Source organism: Microcaecilia unicolor, chromosome 14 (genome assembly GCF_901765095.1).
Source record: "Microcaecilia unicolor chromosome 14, aMicUni1.1, whole genome shotgun sequence".
NCBI classification, from domain to species: Eukaryota; Metazoa; Chordata; class Amphibia; order Gymnophiona; family Siphonopidae; genus Microcaecilia; species Microcaecilia unicolor.
Genome location: NC_044044.1, coordinates 5,889,127 through 5,902,954, shown reverse-complemented (window position 1 = coordinate 5,902,954; position 13,828 = coordinate 5,889,127). Strand labels below are relative to the sequence as shown.

The 13,828-nt window shown below is 43.9% G+C and overlaps 1 protein-coding gene across 1 annotated transcript in view; it reads right to left on the bottom strand.

Moving 5' to 3' along the window:
* Nucleotides 1-13,452, bottom strand: part of LOC115458216 (vomeronasal type-2 receptor 26-like) — a 29,298-nt gene extending 15,846 nt beyond the window's left edge. The window contains exons 1-3 of the mRNA XM_030188076.1: nucleotides 13,241-13,452; nucleotides 8,392-8,686; nucleotides 2,811-3,632 (exon numbers count right to left, since the gene is read on the bottom strand). Of these exons, the coding sequence (XP_030043936.1) occupies nucleotides 2,811-3,632; nucleotides 8,392-8,686; nucleotides 13,241-13,452 (1,329 nt within the window). The remainder of the gene's footprint in view (nucleotides 1-2,810; nucleotides 3,633-8,391; nucleotides 8,687-13,240) is intronic.
* Between the last annotated feature and the right edge of the window lie 376 nt (nucleotides 13,453-13,828).

The window sequence follows — 13,828 nt, the reverse complement described above, 5'->3', positions numbered from 1 at the left end:
GAGGTGAAGAAAAATTTTCTCTGATTCGTTTTAAATTTGGTATTTTGTAGCTTCATCGCATGCCCCCTAGTCCTAGTATTTTTGGAAAGCATAAACAGACACATCACATCTACCCGTTCCACTCCACTCATTATTTTATAGACCTCTATCATATCTCCCCTCAGCTGTCTTTCTCCAAGCTGAAGAGCCCCAGCCGCTTTAGCCTTTCCTCATAGGGTAGTCATCCCATCCGTTTTATCATTTTCTTCACCCTTCTCTGCACATTTTCTAATTCCACTATCAAGCTTATTTTCGAAAGAGAAGGACACTCATCCTTCGACACAAATTGCAAGATGGACGTCCTTCTTACAGAGTCGACCTAATCGGCATAATGAGAAGCCGATTTTGGGTGTCCTCAACTGACCAGATCACCCCAGTGGTCACTAACCCGCTCCCACCCTGTCGCTGGGAGGGGGTTGGTTGGTCGCCCACAAGGCCACCAGGGACTGTTATTGAAGGAAGTTAGGGGGGATTGGAGACCCACCGGATCTCCAGCCCTCCCTGAACCTGGGAGGGGGGATTGTCAGGGGGACCGGAGGTCCGCCGTACCTCCAGCCCCCTGTTGCTGGGGGGGGGGGGGGTCCAGGTTTGCTTTGTTGGGGGGGGGATGGGGGCCTGCCAGCATGCAAATGCATGCTGGACAGGGCTCACCATTCCTCCCCAATGATCTGCAAACCCTAACACCAGCTCGGAGCTGGCGTAGGGTTTGCCACAGCCAGCAAGCAACCCAATCTTTGGCACGCTGGTCGCTGATCATTGGGGATGAATATGTTTAGCCCTGTTTTGCATGCATTTGCATGCTAGTTGCGTTCAGAGCAGTGGTGTGCTGGAGCTGGCTTGCACCGGCTCGCAAGAGCCGGTTGTTAACTTTGTTTGGCTCTTGCGAGCCGGTTGTTGAATTGCGTGAGCCGGCTTTCTTCCTCCCTCCCAATCCAGTCCCTTACGTCAGCGACTTCACGAATTCTTCGGGGTCGCTGCAAACGCTGACTCTCCCACGCTGGCGCTGCAGGTTCGCATTTTAAAAATGGCCGCCGAGACTTCCAGAGGCGGCCTCGCGAGACTTCTGCCGAAGTCTTGGAGGCCGCCCTTGTAAATCTCGGCGGTCATTTTGAATCACGAACCTGCAGCACCAGCGGGGGAGAGTCAGCGCTTGCAGCAACACTGAACAATCCGTGAAGTCGCTGACGTAAGGGACCGGATCCGGAGGGAGGGAGGGAGGAGGGATTCACCGAACTCAGGAGGGGGTGGCAGGGGAGAGAAGGGAGTCGCTGGGCATTTGTGAATGGAGGGGAGGGGAGGGGAGAGAAGGGTCGCTATAGGTGCATGCAGGGCAGGGGAGAGGAGGGTCACTGCTGGACATAGGTGGATGGAGGGCAGGGGAGAGGAGGGTCACTGCTGGACATGGGTGCATGCAGGGCAGGGGACAGGAGGATCGCTGGGTATAGGTGCATGCAGGGCAGGGCAGGGGACAGGAGGGTCACTGGACATGGGTGGATGGAGGGCAGGGGAGAGGAGGGTCACTGCTGGACATGGGTGCATGCAGGGCAGGGGACAGGAGGGTCACTGGACATGGGTGGATGGAGGGCAGGGGAGAGGAGGGTCACTGCTGGACATGGGTGGATGGAGGGCAGGGGACAGGAGAGTCACTGGACATGGGTGGATGGAGGGCAGGGGAGAGGACGGGAGAGAGAAGAAATGCTGGACATGGATGGAGGGGAGAGAAGAGTGAGGAAGGAGATGAGATGAGGGAAAAGGAAGAGAGGAGAAAAACTGCACATGGATGAAGAAAATAGGCAGAAGCTGAGGACCAGAAATGAAGAAGAAAGGAAGAAAGAAATAAATGGAAAGGAAGCCCTGGAAACGGAGTTAAGAGGACAGATAGCAGCAGAATCGGATACTGGGCCAGCATGATCAGAAAAACAGTCACCAGACAACAAAGGTAGAAAAAAAATCATTTTATTTTCATTATAGTGTTTGGAATATGTTCACTTTGAAAATCAGGTGCTCAACATTAAAAGTTTATATTTGTTTACTTATTTATGGCATTTTATCCCACATTAAACATGAATTAGATTGGAACCTGGGATCATTTAATTTTTTTTTCCTGGAGAGAGTAATACATTGCCCCCCCCCCCCCCCGGCTATAGCCAGCTCTGCAATTTTGGGGGGGGGGAGGCACAGAGGTGGACGGGGGGGCGCAGAGGTGGATGGGGGGGCGCCGAGGTGGACTGGGGAGAGAGCCTGTTGTTAAAAATTTACCAGCACACCACTGGTTCAGAGCCCTCGAGCGCGCTGTTTCACACGCTTGAGAGCTCTGATCATGGGGCGGTAGCAAACGCTGGCGCTAGTATGGCGCTAACAGCCTTTAGCACCGGCGTTTGCTTCTGATCATCCCCCTGTCAGACATTGAGGTCAAAGAGACAGCTGTGCTCCCCATAGCCCCAGACCTACTCCTCCACCCCAATGAGGAGAAAGTGAACAGAAAGATAGCTCCAGGCTACAAAGAGTGTCCTCTCTATCCCATAGGAAATTTTTCCATTTTCTATATTTGATTTTAGCCCCTTCTTCAACCTTTAAAAATATTTTTTTCATCTTCATTTGCTACCAATCTAAAATATGTAATTGCAATTCTCCACAAGGATTTATATTAATACAATTTCTGCTGTTTTAAAAGATGTCCATCAATAATACACAATATTAAGTTACAATGAATTTTACTGTAAGGAAAAAGAACATTATACTTGCTAGAAAAATGAACTTGGAGGGTTTACCTGCCATGGCTGAAATTCCATGTGAAGACTCTCCCCAGGTTGGGACTTGGCTGTGTACATGTTGTGTAAAGCATGAGCCAGGGCATAGACCATGTTATAAAGATTATAAGAAAACTGGAAATGATCCATGTAAAACTTTGAAGGAGGTAGGTTAGACAGTGTCTCCTGTCCTGTGCAATTGTTCTTATTCCTAAATGTATGTTTATAGGGCAACTCACAATTAAAGGCAGCTCTCCAGGCAGACTGTAAGAAAGATGGCTCTGGGAAAGTGGAGGGTTTTAGATTTTGAAGGAAATGCTTGAAACCTGGAATATCTCTTGTAGGGATGGTAAACATTATGGAACCATTGAAGCTAGTGCAGCCATGACAGCTAGTAAGGGCATCTATCTTCAGAATGGAGGAGGACTCCACTGAGAAGATCAACAGTTTGCTATCAGTAATGTTGAAATGAGTGGAAACCAGTGCAAAGTTCATTTCATTGTTGGTACTGTGGATAATAATCACATTGGCTTTTGATTTGTAGATTCTTTTAGACATATCTTTTATTCCTTTACTGAATAATGAGCCTAATGGAAAAATATTTGGCATCAGTTCCAAAAAATCTACACAAATCCCACTCCTGATAATGGCCCTCTTCAGTTCCTCACTGCTAATTTTATCATTACTATTAGCTGTGGTGAGAATCCCAACCCAATCCCATCCAAAGAGTCTCAGAAACTGAATCATACCATGGTATTTAGAATAATCATTTGGAAAAGTGTGATAAAAGAATGGGAGCTCAGCTTGGTCATTCAGTGATGCTTCTGTAAATCCGTAACTGATCTAGAATGACAAAGGTCAAAGGAGTTAATGTTTTCAGATTTTAATTCTTGCTTTGGAAATTTTATACAAAGCCTCTTAGAGAGTCTTTCCCTAGCATAGCTCAGGTCCACCTGCATCTGCCACTTGTGCTTTATACTAACACCCTCCTCCTCCCACTGACCGAGGTCACAAACACCTCTTGGTGAGTCTCCTGCTCTCAAATTATCCCCAGTGATTTCTAGGTTACTGGGGCACACTCACAGTGGTCCCACAGTTCCTAGAAAGCACTCACAGACTCAACACACGCCACCAGGATTCTTTATCAGTCCAGGAGTGTGGTAGCCGTGTTAGTCCACTCTTAAGGTTATCAATAGAAATCAAACAAAATAAAAAATGGAAAAGAAAATAAGATGATACCTTTTTTATTGGACATAGAAATGTATTAAGTTATGTCCAATAAAAAAGGTATCATCTTATTTTCTTTTCCATTTTTTATTTTGTTTGATTTCTATTGATAACTTTATCAGTCCAGACATCAGAGTCAACAAGCAAAATAGGTTTATTGTCACAACTTGTACAGTGAACAGAAAATGTGCAATCAGCAAACAATAACAGGTAACTGAAATATGGATTGATTATAAAACGATCTAGAGGAGGAAGTGACATCACTGCTAGGAGATGGCGGCCTGATCTCGGAGCTCCGCTGGAGCCAAATTATATTTACCGGATTCACCCGGGTATAGCGGCTAGATTTCCTCCCCACTAGTTTTTTGAAGCCCCCAGATGGAATGGCCATGCAGAAGAAGCTCGCCAGATTTAAGTTCACCGTGGAGAAATGGGTGCCAGGATCGAGTGAGCTACAAAGGGCGGTGACATGAGGTGCTAAAATGGCAGCAGCGAACTCGGACTCAAACCCATACCACACGGAGCAGTTTGATAGCGACTCAGAGCTCACCAAAAGTGATGTTACCCGCTGGTTCAAAGACTTGAAATCTGAAATGATTGCGTTCCAAAGGGATATACAGACAGCGGTAACAGAACTTTGAGAGGAGGTCAGAGAAATTGGGAACCAGTTGACTGAGACTGATGAGCGGATTGATGCGCTAGTAGAAGATGTACGTGTTTTACAAACTGGTCTTAAAAGAGAGCGGCAGCTGCGGGCTGATATGGAGTTGGTGTAATTTGTGCTTCAAGGAAGTGCCAGAGGAAGACCAGTTTAAAGACAGCTTCCAAGTGGTTAAGGAACTATGTGAATTACTTCTGAATCAGGGAGAGAATACATCTGGTAATACAAGATCTAACCCTATTGTCCTGGATAGGGCTCACCGAAGTTTGGTGCCTCAGAGGAGTGCATTGCCCTGGGACATTATAGCATGTTTTCACGATTTCTCTGTGAAAGAGTCAGACTGACTGGAAAAAGGCTCGGGCCATAGGAGAGATTAGTTGGAACAATTGTAAGATCAAGGTGTTTTAGGACCTAGCCTGGTCAACTCTCCAGCAGCGGAGGGATTTTCAGGAGGTGACTGCATATCTGCAAAAGGCTAGCCTGTACTATCGTTGGCTTTTCCCCTTTTCGATTACAACTTACTGTCGGCAGTCATACACGGAGGATTCATACTACAGCAGGGGCACGCTTCCTCAGGGAACTATCTGGCTGGAGGCAGTGCTGGTCGGTTCATGGGGGAGGTGGGGCATGGGGGTGGGATGGGTTTAAAGGTGGGTTGTTGGAATGTTAACGGTCTAAATAAGCCAGGAAAGAGAAGTATCATTTTCCGGGAGCTGCGGCATCTGAAATGGGATGTTGTCATGCTCCAGGAAACTCACATACAGAAAAAAGATGCAGTGTTACTTTGCCATAAAGAGTACAGTGGGTTTTATAACCTAGCACACCCGGGGGGGGGGGGGGGGGGGGGGATCTAGTGATTTATGTAAAAGCAGGGGTACCCTTTACTAAAGAAAATATGTATGTAGAAGATCATGGGAGATGTATAGCATCATCTCTTTAAGCAAGCCTACCCAAATGCCCCAACCTAATCTCGCCAACTTCCACCCCCAATTCTGTTCTGACTTAAACACCAACCTCCCATCCTTCTCTTTCCATCTCTCCTTAATTTTATCCATCCTTACACTTTCTCCCAAATTACACTATCCTATCCTGTCTACCCTCTTTTATCCTTGTCATATATTATCTAGTTCAACTTATCATACACTACTAAGCCCAACTTTACATTGTTTTCTACTGTTTTATTAAAATTCTATTAACTTTGTATTTCAAATTACTATGTAAGCCGCATTGAGCCTGCATTATGTGGGAAAGCACGGGGTACAAATGTAATAATAATAATAATAATAAAATAGCAGTAAAGGGGATTATATTCAATCAGCCAGTAACTTTCATTAATCTGTATGCTCCTAACGTGGGTCAGGGCAACTTCTTTGAATCATTGCAGGGGGCCCTATCTCTCTTTGTCTCTGGTCGGGTGATTTTGGGGGTGACTTTAATTTGACTTTAGCTGATATGGATCATTCCAAGGGGGGACGGGTGATAATCTGGCTCATAGAGAAAAACTTTTACACTTGGTCAAAGATTTAGACTTGCTTGATGTATGGAGGCTGCAACATCTGGGACAACGATCTTATTCCTTTTACTCACATGCACAACAGATCTATTTGAATTTCAGTGTTGTTATATATGTATATTTTTGATACTGTTTTATGTTACTCATATTATTAGTTTTCAATTTGCTGCTTTCAAAGTTTTCCTCATTTATTGTATTTATGTTTATACTTGGTCATTTTATTACCGTTATGCTGTTAACAAAATTGTAAGTTTTATGTTAAACTGTATCTGCTCTACACTGCCTTGGGTGAGTCTCTTCATAAAGGTGGTTAATAAATCCCAATAAATAAATAAATGTTTTTTTTAATCCCACCTACCCCCATCAAGCCCCCTTAATCAGCCTGCCTCTCCCATCACTTATCCCACTACCATTCTAGTCCCCCAAAACCCCAAAGTCTAGGTAGGCTCGCCCTGGGACTAGCTATATCTCTGGTTGTCCAGTGGAAGGTGATGGAGGCAGGAGCAAAGCCTGCTTGATCTTTCCCCTTTGTGGCTGCCTTCTACACGTGGCTTCTGTGACCTTGCAGATATTTGGGAGGGTTGGGGGATTAAAATGGTGAAAGAATGGAAAGAGGCATGCTGCTTTGGAGGCTCGGGATGCTCTGGAGGACAAATGTAAAGAAAATGTATGATGGGGCCCTCATAGCTGTGGGTTAATTTAGGACCGCTCAGCTATACCAGCACTCGCATAACCTCCAGCTCCTCATCAGTACCGCCCCCTTTGCCCCTGATCTGCCCAATTTTTCTGGGACTGGTCAGAAACGATATTCAGTTTACTGCCACTGAATATCAGGGTAAGACAGCCACAAGTGATTTATGGACAAATCACTAAGCCCTCCATTGTCCCAGGTACAAAATAAGTAACTGCATATAATATGTAAACCGCTTTGATTGTAACCCTAGAAAGGCCATATATCAAATCCCATCCCCCTTCCCTAACCAGATAAGTAGAGGACTGTTTCTTTGCTTTCCTAACTATCCATTTCACTATCCAGATTAGTGGCCTGTGAGATTTGCTGCAGACAACTGAGATCCTGGCTAACTGATTGGGGGAGAGAGTGGTTATTTCACTGTGCATTGAGTTATCAGCTAACGTTTCAAATAAAACGATTAGTTATTGTGGAGTTTGCTGGACATAAAAAAAAGAAAAAGAAAAACTTATGGGCCTGATATTCAAAGGACTTATGCCTTTAACTTTGAAAGTTGTGCTTATAAATTGGCGTCTTTGAAAAACGTTGCTAGGAATTGACCCCTAAATTCTATAAAGTCAAAGGATGCTAAGCAGGATTCTGGATGCCCCTAAGCATAACATGGGTTGGACAAACTTCTATGGTCTGAGTCCCGCACATGGCAAAAGACGAGTGAAGCTTCAGTAACTCCAGTGTTGTAGACCACTTTAATTATCACCTGCTGTGAGTGAGGGTGCTGTGCAACTCAGAGGGGGGGAGGGGAGGAGTGGAGACGACATCTTGACTGATAAGTTGAATACTGTCGGCAATACCTAGGGATATGTGGTTATAACCAAGACTCCATTATGTTTGGCTGCTTATAGGATGGCATGATGGAGGCTTGACAACCTGTGTTTAATCTTGGGTGACCGGGACCCATACAGAATGGCAGGCAAGGCTTTGGCCATCTTGTTGGGCAGACTGGCTGTACCATGAGGGTTTCATTTATTTATTTATTTTCCACATATCATACCATTTAAAACCAAAGCTATATACAAGAAACAAACAAAGCAAGAATACATAACAAAATTGATTAAAAACAATACAATCATTAAAATACATAAACAGAAAGTACTGGATCTGCTAACATCATAGCATCCTGTTTCAAAAAAGAATCCATAAAATTATCACAGTCCTACTGACGGAAAAGCTTCACCGAACAAAGAGGTCTTTAAAAGTCGCTTAAACTGCAAAGCCTCTGCACATAAACTCAACTTTTTTCTGCCGTCATTTTATTGTGTTACTGTGAAATAAGGGTGCAATAAGGCCACTTTTTACTGCAGCTTTTTAAAAGGAGCCTTTTATTATTTCAGCAAGCTAACAAAACAAGAAACCATCGGCAATAACCCAGGTCGGCACAAGATGGAGTAGGGAAACAAACAGACAGCAAAATTTTATAGAATATATATATTGAGACTGGTCCTTTCTGTACCTGTGGATATCTATAGATCCCTGTGAGTCTGGAAATTGCATGTGACATCATTGGAGAGAGACTTCCAATGAAACCTGCAACATGGCCTCGCCGATGACAAGTATAGCCAGGAACTGCTTCTTCTTGTCCAGATAATATGCTCAGAACACCAGACAGTGAAAAACAAACATCAGAGCAGGAGTCATAGATATGAAAGCCCAACGTGATATTGGGTAAGATCTCTTCGTTTTGATTGATCTCCTCAATGGCAAAAAAAAAGGCCAAGAGATGCTGAAAATAGTGTAGGGAGATATGTCTGTGAGAAATCAAACATATATTTAAAACATTATACTAATTTACTAGAATCCTGATTTGTAGGAGCCCATCCTTCTCCACTACCAAAACCTACCAGCCAATTCTACCACTAAATCTTAGTTTTGCTGTACAGTAACTTATTTTTTTGTGGTACTGAAGGATCTGCTGAGGCAAATTAATTCTGAAACCTGTATCTGAATTCAAGAAAGCTTGGAACAGGTACCTACTATCTCTAACGGAGAGGAAGAGATAGTAGATGGCATGGATGGTCAAAATGGATAGACAATATGATCTTGATCTGTCTTCATTTTTCTCTTTTTTTTTCTCAATTTGAACTGCTTTATTCCAGGCTATTCTATTCTTGTTACTCGTATGCAAGCATATACTCTGTCCTAACCTGCAGCAATGCTTGATGGACCTTATGCATCTCTTTGTTTCTTACTGACTGCTCTATTTTCTTCAGAAGCTCATCAGAAAATTAGGCTGTGTTGGGAAGGGCTGGATCTCATCAAAGCTTAACTTCAGATTCATAATCAGCACAAGTGTTCCAATATGATTAAAAAACGAGGGTATTATACAAATCTGAGTGCCCTAATTTGGACTGATTTAGAGGCCAAAGGCTGGAGAGATCAGGTATAAGACATGGGATAGAGACATTTAGGGAGAAAGTGTATGTGTAGTCATGTTTCATGTTTGTTACAACATCAAACATATAAATAGCAAGAGGCGTACTCACTCGCAAATGCGCAGTAGAGACCCTCTCTGTCCCGCCCCCGCGTCAATATGTGATGACGGGGGCATGACAGAGAGGGAACCTTCGCACCTGTGACTGAGGGAACAGCCGTCGCCACCCCCCCCCCCCAGGGTTGCCGCTACCGCTCCCCCCACCCACCCGGAGTCGCCGCCGCCACCCACCCTCCGCCCAGCCCGGGTACCTGGCTTCACTATTCAAACCACCGGAACACAGCACACAGCTCATCTGAGCTGCCGTTGACCTTCCTTACCTGCCTGTGTCCCGTCCTCGCCGACGTTACGTTACATGAGGGCGGAACACACGCAGAGAAGAAGGAAGATCGACGGCAGCTCAGATGAGCTGTGTGCTGCGTTCCGGCGGTTTGAATAGTGAAGCCAGGTACCCAGCCCGGGTGGAGGGGTGGCAGAGGGGACTCCAGGGGGGGGGGCGGCGGCGGCGACCTAGCCGGGGGGGAGCTTTCAACCCCCCCTTCCTTTACTAGCCCGTTTTTAAGGGCTCAACAGCTAGTATGCTCATAAATGGCATGTTGTGATGTCTTGACAGGAGTACACGAATGTGCAATCAACATGACTTTCTGGTAGGTGTGTGCACAGGTGGAGTTTTGGCAGAGTCTAGTCAGAGATTTTTATGAATACATGTTGATTATAAACTTACGCTATGTGTGTACTCAAATATTCTAGGGGCAGACATTTACACCAGCACTCAACCTTTTGCTGTTTCTGAGGAGACCAGTTTTAATTCAGGCCATTTTAACCATACTAAATAAGGATAACCAAGGTCACCTACTTCCTACAACAATCTATCCAATGGCTCCTTACTATTCACCCAATTCTTTTGGTATCTTGTTTGAAGATTATTTATTTTTGACTAGTTGTTATTCTTCTGTTATTAGTTACAAAGCATTGATTCGCAAATACGAAGTTTAATGGAGCAGCCTTGCAGAATTATGTCCCATCAGATGCTCTTTGTGTTAGAATTATCTGGACTTTCAGAGACTAGTTACAACCTGGTTATTTTCAATTGCATTTCTGGAATATTTTTAGGAGAAATATGAAGGGTTTGTTTGTCTTTGCATGTGTCCTAAATGTAGAATGTTAATTACTGTGGAGGAGTGAACTTTAAGCTGAAATCAATATATTTCTAAGCCATTTTGATTTAAAGAGGTTGTTTGGAGACCACTGTCACTACCACCAGTAGCAGTCAGAAGAATATTTTCTACATTGTCTACCAGTCATCAAAGCTACAAAGTTACATAAGTACATAAGTAATGACATACTGGGAAAAGACCAAGGGTCCATTGAGCCCAGCGTCCTGTCCCCGACAGCTGCCAATCCAGGTCAAGGGCACCTGGCAAGCTACCCAAACGTACAAAACATTGTATACATGTTATTTGCGAAAATTGTGGATTTTTCCCAAGTCCATTTAGTATCAGTCTATGACTTGTCCTTTAGGAAACCGTCCAACCCCTTTTTAAACTCTGCTAAGCTAACCACCTTCACCACGTTCTCCGGCAACGAATTCCAGAGTTTAATTATGCATTGGGTGAAGAAACATTTTCTCCGATTTGTTTTAAATGTACTACACTGTAGTTTCATCGCATGCCCCCTAGTCCTACTATTTTTGGAAAGCGTGAACAGACGCTTCACATCCACCTGTTCCACTCCACTCATTATTTTATAGACCTCTATCATGTCTCCCCTCAGCCATCTCTTCTCCAAGCTGAAAAGCCCTAGCTTCCTTAGTCTTTCTTCATAGGGAAGTCGTCCCATCCCTGCTATCATTTTTGTCGCCCTTCGCTGCACCTTTTCCAATAGGGAAGATTTATAGGCAGTAGCAGAGTCCACTCTGTTGAATAGTTTATAAGTGAAAATTACGGAAAATATTAGATAATATGTGTATTTATAAAAGATTATTATTATTAACATTTGTATAGTGCTACCAGACGCACGCAGCACTGAGCACATGACATAGAGAGACAGTCCCTGCTCAATAGAGCTTACAATCTAAAAATAATACAGACAGACAAGACAATTCAGGGCGAGGGAAGCACAGGGTGAGAAGGTACAAGGGGAGGTAATTGAGTAGTAGTTAGGAGCCAAAAGCAGTGGTGAAAAGGTGGGTTTTCAGCATAGATTTGAAAACAGGTAGAGATGGAGCTAGACATACAGTACAGGCTCAGGAAAAAAGATTAATGTTGTTCTGTAATGTGATTGTTAATTAACATAGGTCTATAGAATATTAATTAAAATATCTGGGATTTAATAATTCTGTACTCTGTAAGAGTTTTCAATACAAAGTACAAAGTATATCACTGTCATACCAGGGTACAAAGTATATCGTAGTGATAGGGTGGACTGGACTGGTGGAGGGGTAGCATTGTATATTAATGAGAGCCTTGACTCAGATAGATTACAAATTCAGCAGGACACAAATCACACCTTTGAATCATTGTGAGTTGAAATTCCATGTAGAAAAAGGAAAAGGATGGTGATAGGAGTGTACTACCGTCCGCCTCGCTAGGATGAGCAGGAGGACACAGAAATGATAAAAGGAATCAGAGATGCAAACAAAATGGGCAATGCGATAATAATGGGTGACTTCAATTACCCAAATAAAGACTGGGCAAATGTGACATCGGGACACGCTAGAGACGTGCAATTTCTTGATGAAATCAAGGACAGCTTTATGGAGCAGCTGGTGCAGGAGCCGACGAGAGAAGGAAAAATTCTAGACTTGGTCCTTAGTGGAGCGCATGATCTGGTGGGGAACGTTATGGTACTGGGGAAGTCAAATAAGTTAGCATTTAACTTTAAAAAAGGAGACTATGATAAAATGAGAAAAGACGGCTGAGGGGAGACATGATAGAGGTATATAAAATAATGAGTGGAGTGGAGCAGGTGGATGTGAAGCGTCTGTTCACACTTTCCAAAAATAGTAGGACTAGGGGGCATGCGATAAAACTACAGTGTAGTACATTTAAAACAAATAGGAGAAATTTTTTCTTCACCCAACACTTAATTAAACTCTGGAATTCGTTACCGGAGAATGTAGTGAAGGCGGTTAGCTTAGCAGAGTTTAAAAAGGGGTTAGATGGTTTCCTAAAGGACAAGTCCATAGACCGCTACTAAATGGACTTGGGAAAAATCCACTTGGGAATAACGTGTATAGAATGTTTGTACGTTTGGGAAGCTGCCAGGTGCCCTTGACCTGGATTGGCCACTGTCGTGGACAGGATGCTGAGCTTGATGGGCCTTTGGTCGTTTCCCAGTATGGCATTACATGTACTTATGTAATATGAAGTGTGCATTTTCTAGGTAGATGCGTATATGTTGTCATATACAATTGTGAAATTTGCACTTTGTTTCATGCAGTGGTGTAGCCAGAACTGGATTTTGTGGGTGTGCATGTGCTGGGGGGGGGGGGGGGGGTCATTTTGCCCTACCTCCCTGATGCTTTAAACCCCTGCCATAACTCCACATACCTGGGCTGGCAGTGGTCCCCGCCAGTAGAAGCCTGTTGTGAAATTGAGCACGGGCGAAGCGTGCGCATAATCAAATTAATTAAATACAGCACGCGCACAGTAGAGGGGAAAACAGGGCAGACAGCGCAACAGTGAATATTGCTTTGGGAAAGCTTCTGCCAAACCAACAGACTTTGTGTGCCTGAACCCAAATTGGCTATGCCACTGGGTTCGTGGAAATGATGAATTTCAGTCTTTGCACACTACTGATGGAAAGTTGCCTTGGATTGGTGGTTTAGAATACCACATATAAAAAAAAGGGAAATGAATACAGTACTTACGGAATGCAGAAATTGGGCACACTGCTACTTGTAAAGCTTAAGAACCGAATCCTGGAAGAATGAGTGATTGCAATTATTCCACCCAATATCAGGTCTCCTTCCTTAAAGTAGTTCTGGAAATCACCAAAGCTAGGTCTCTGGCATCGGGTAACTGCTGCAGAAACTGTCATCAAGATCCCAATTTGTCCCAGAAATAGAGCGCACAGAATCATTTTCTCTTTCAAAACGTCTTCTATACCAGATCCAGTTTCACCTCCATCGCAGTTTTATCATAGCTTTGCCTTGACACAGACACAGTCATGCTTTAGTGAGAGAAGAAGGAATACAGAGCTTCTCCTTAATGTGCTCTCCTGCTGTCTCCCTTGACTCCAGAGATTTGCTACTTGATCCGAAGGGACACCTATTTCAGGAAACTGCTATTGGTGTTTGTGTCTTTGGTCCTTGCTGCACTCTAAAGGCAGGTCAACTGTAAATATCAACAGCACAGATGACACATTGGTCCATCTCTCCTGTGGACTAATAGAGCAGTATAAATATTAAATTCATAAAATTCCACAGAGGAAAAAAATAACTCTTTAACATATTATT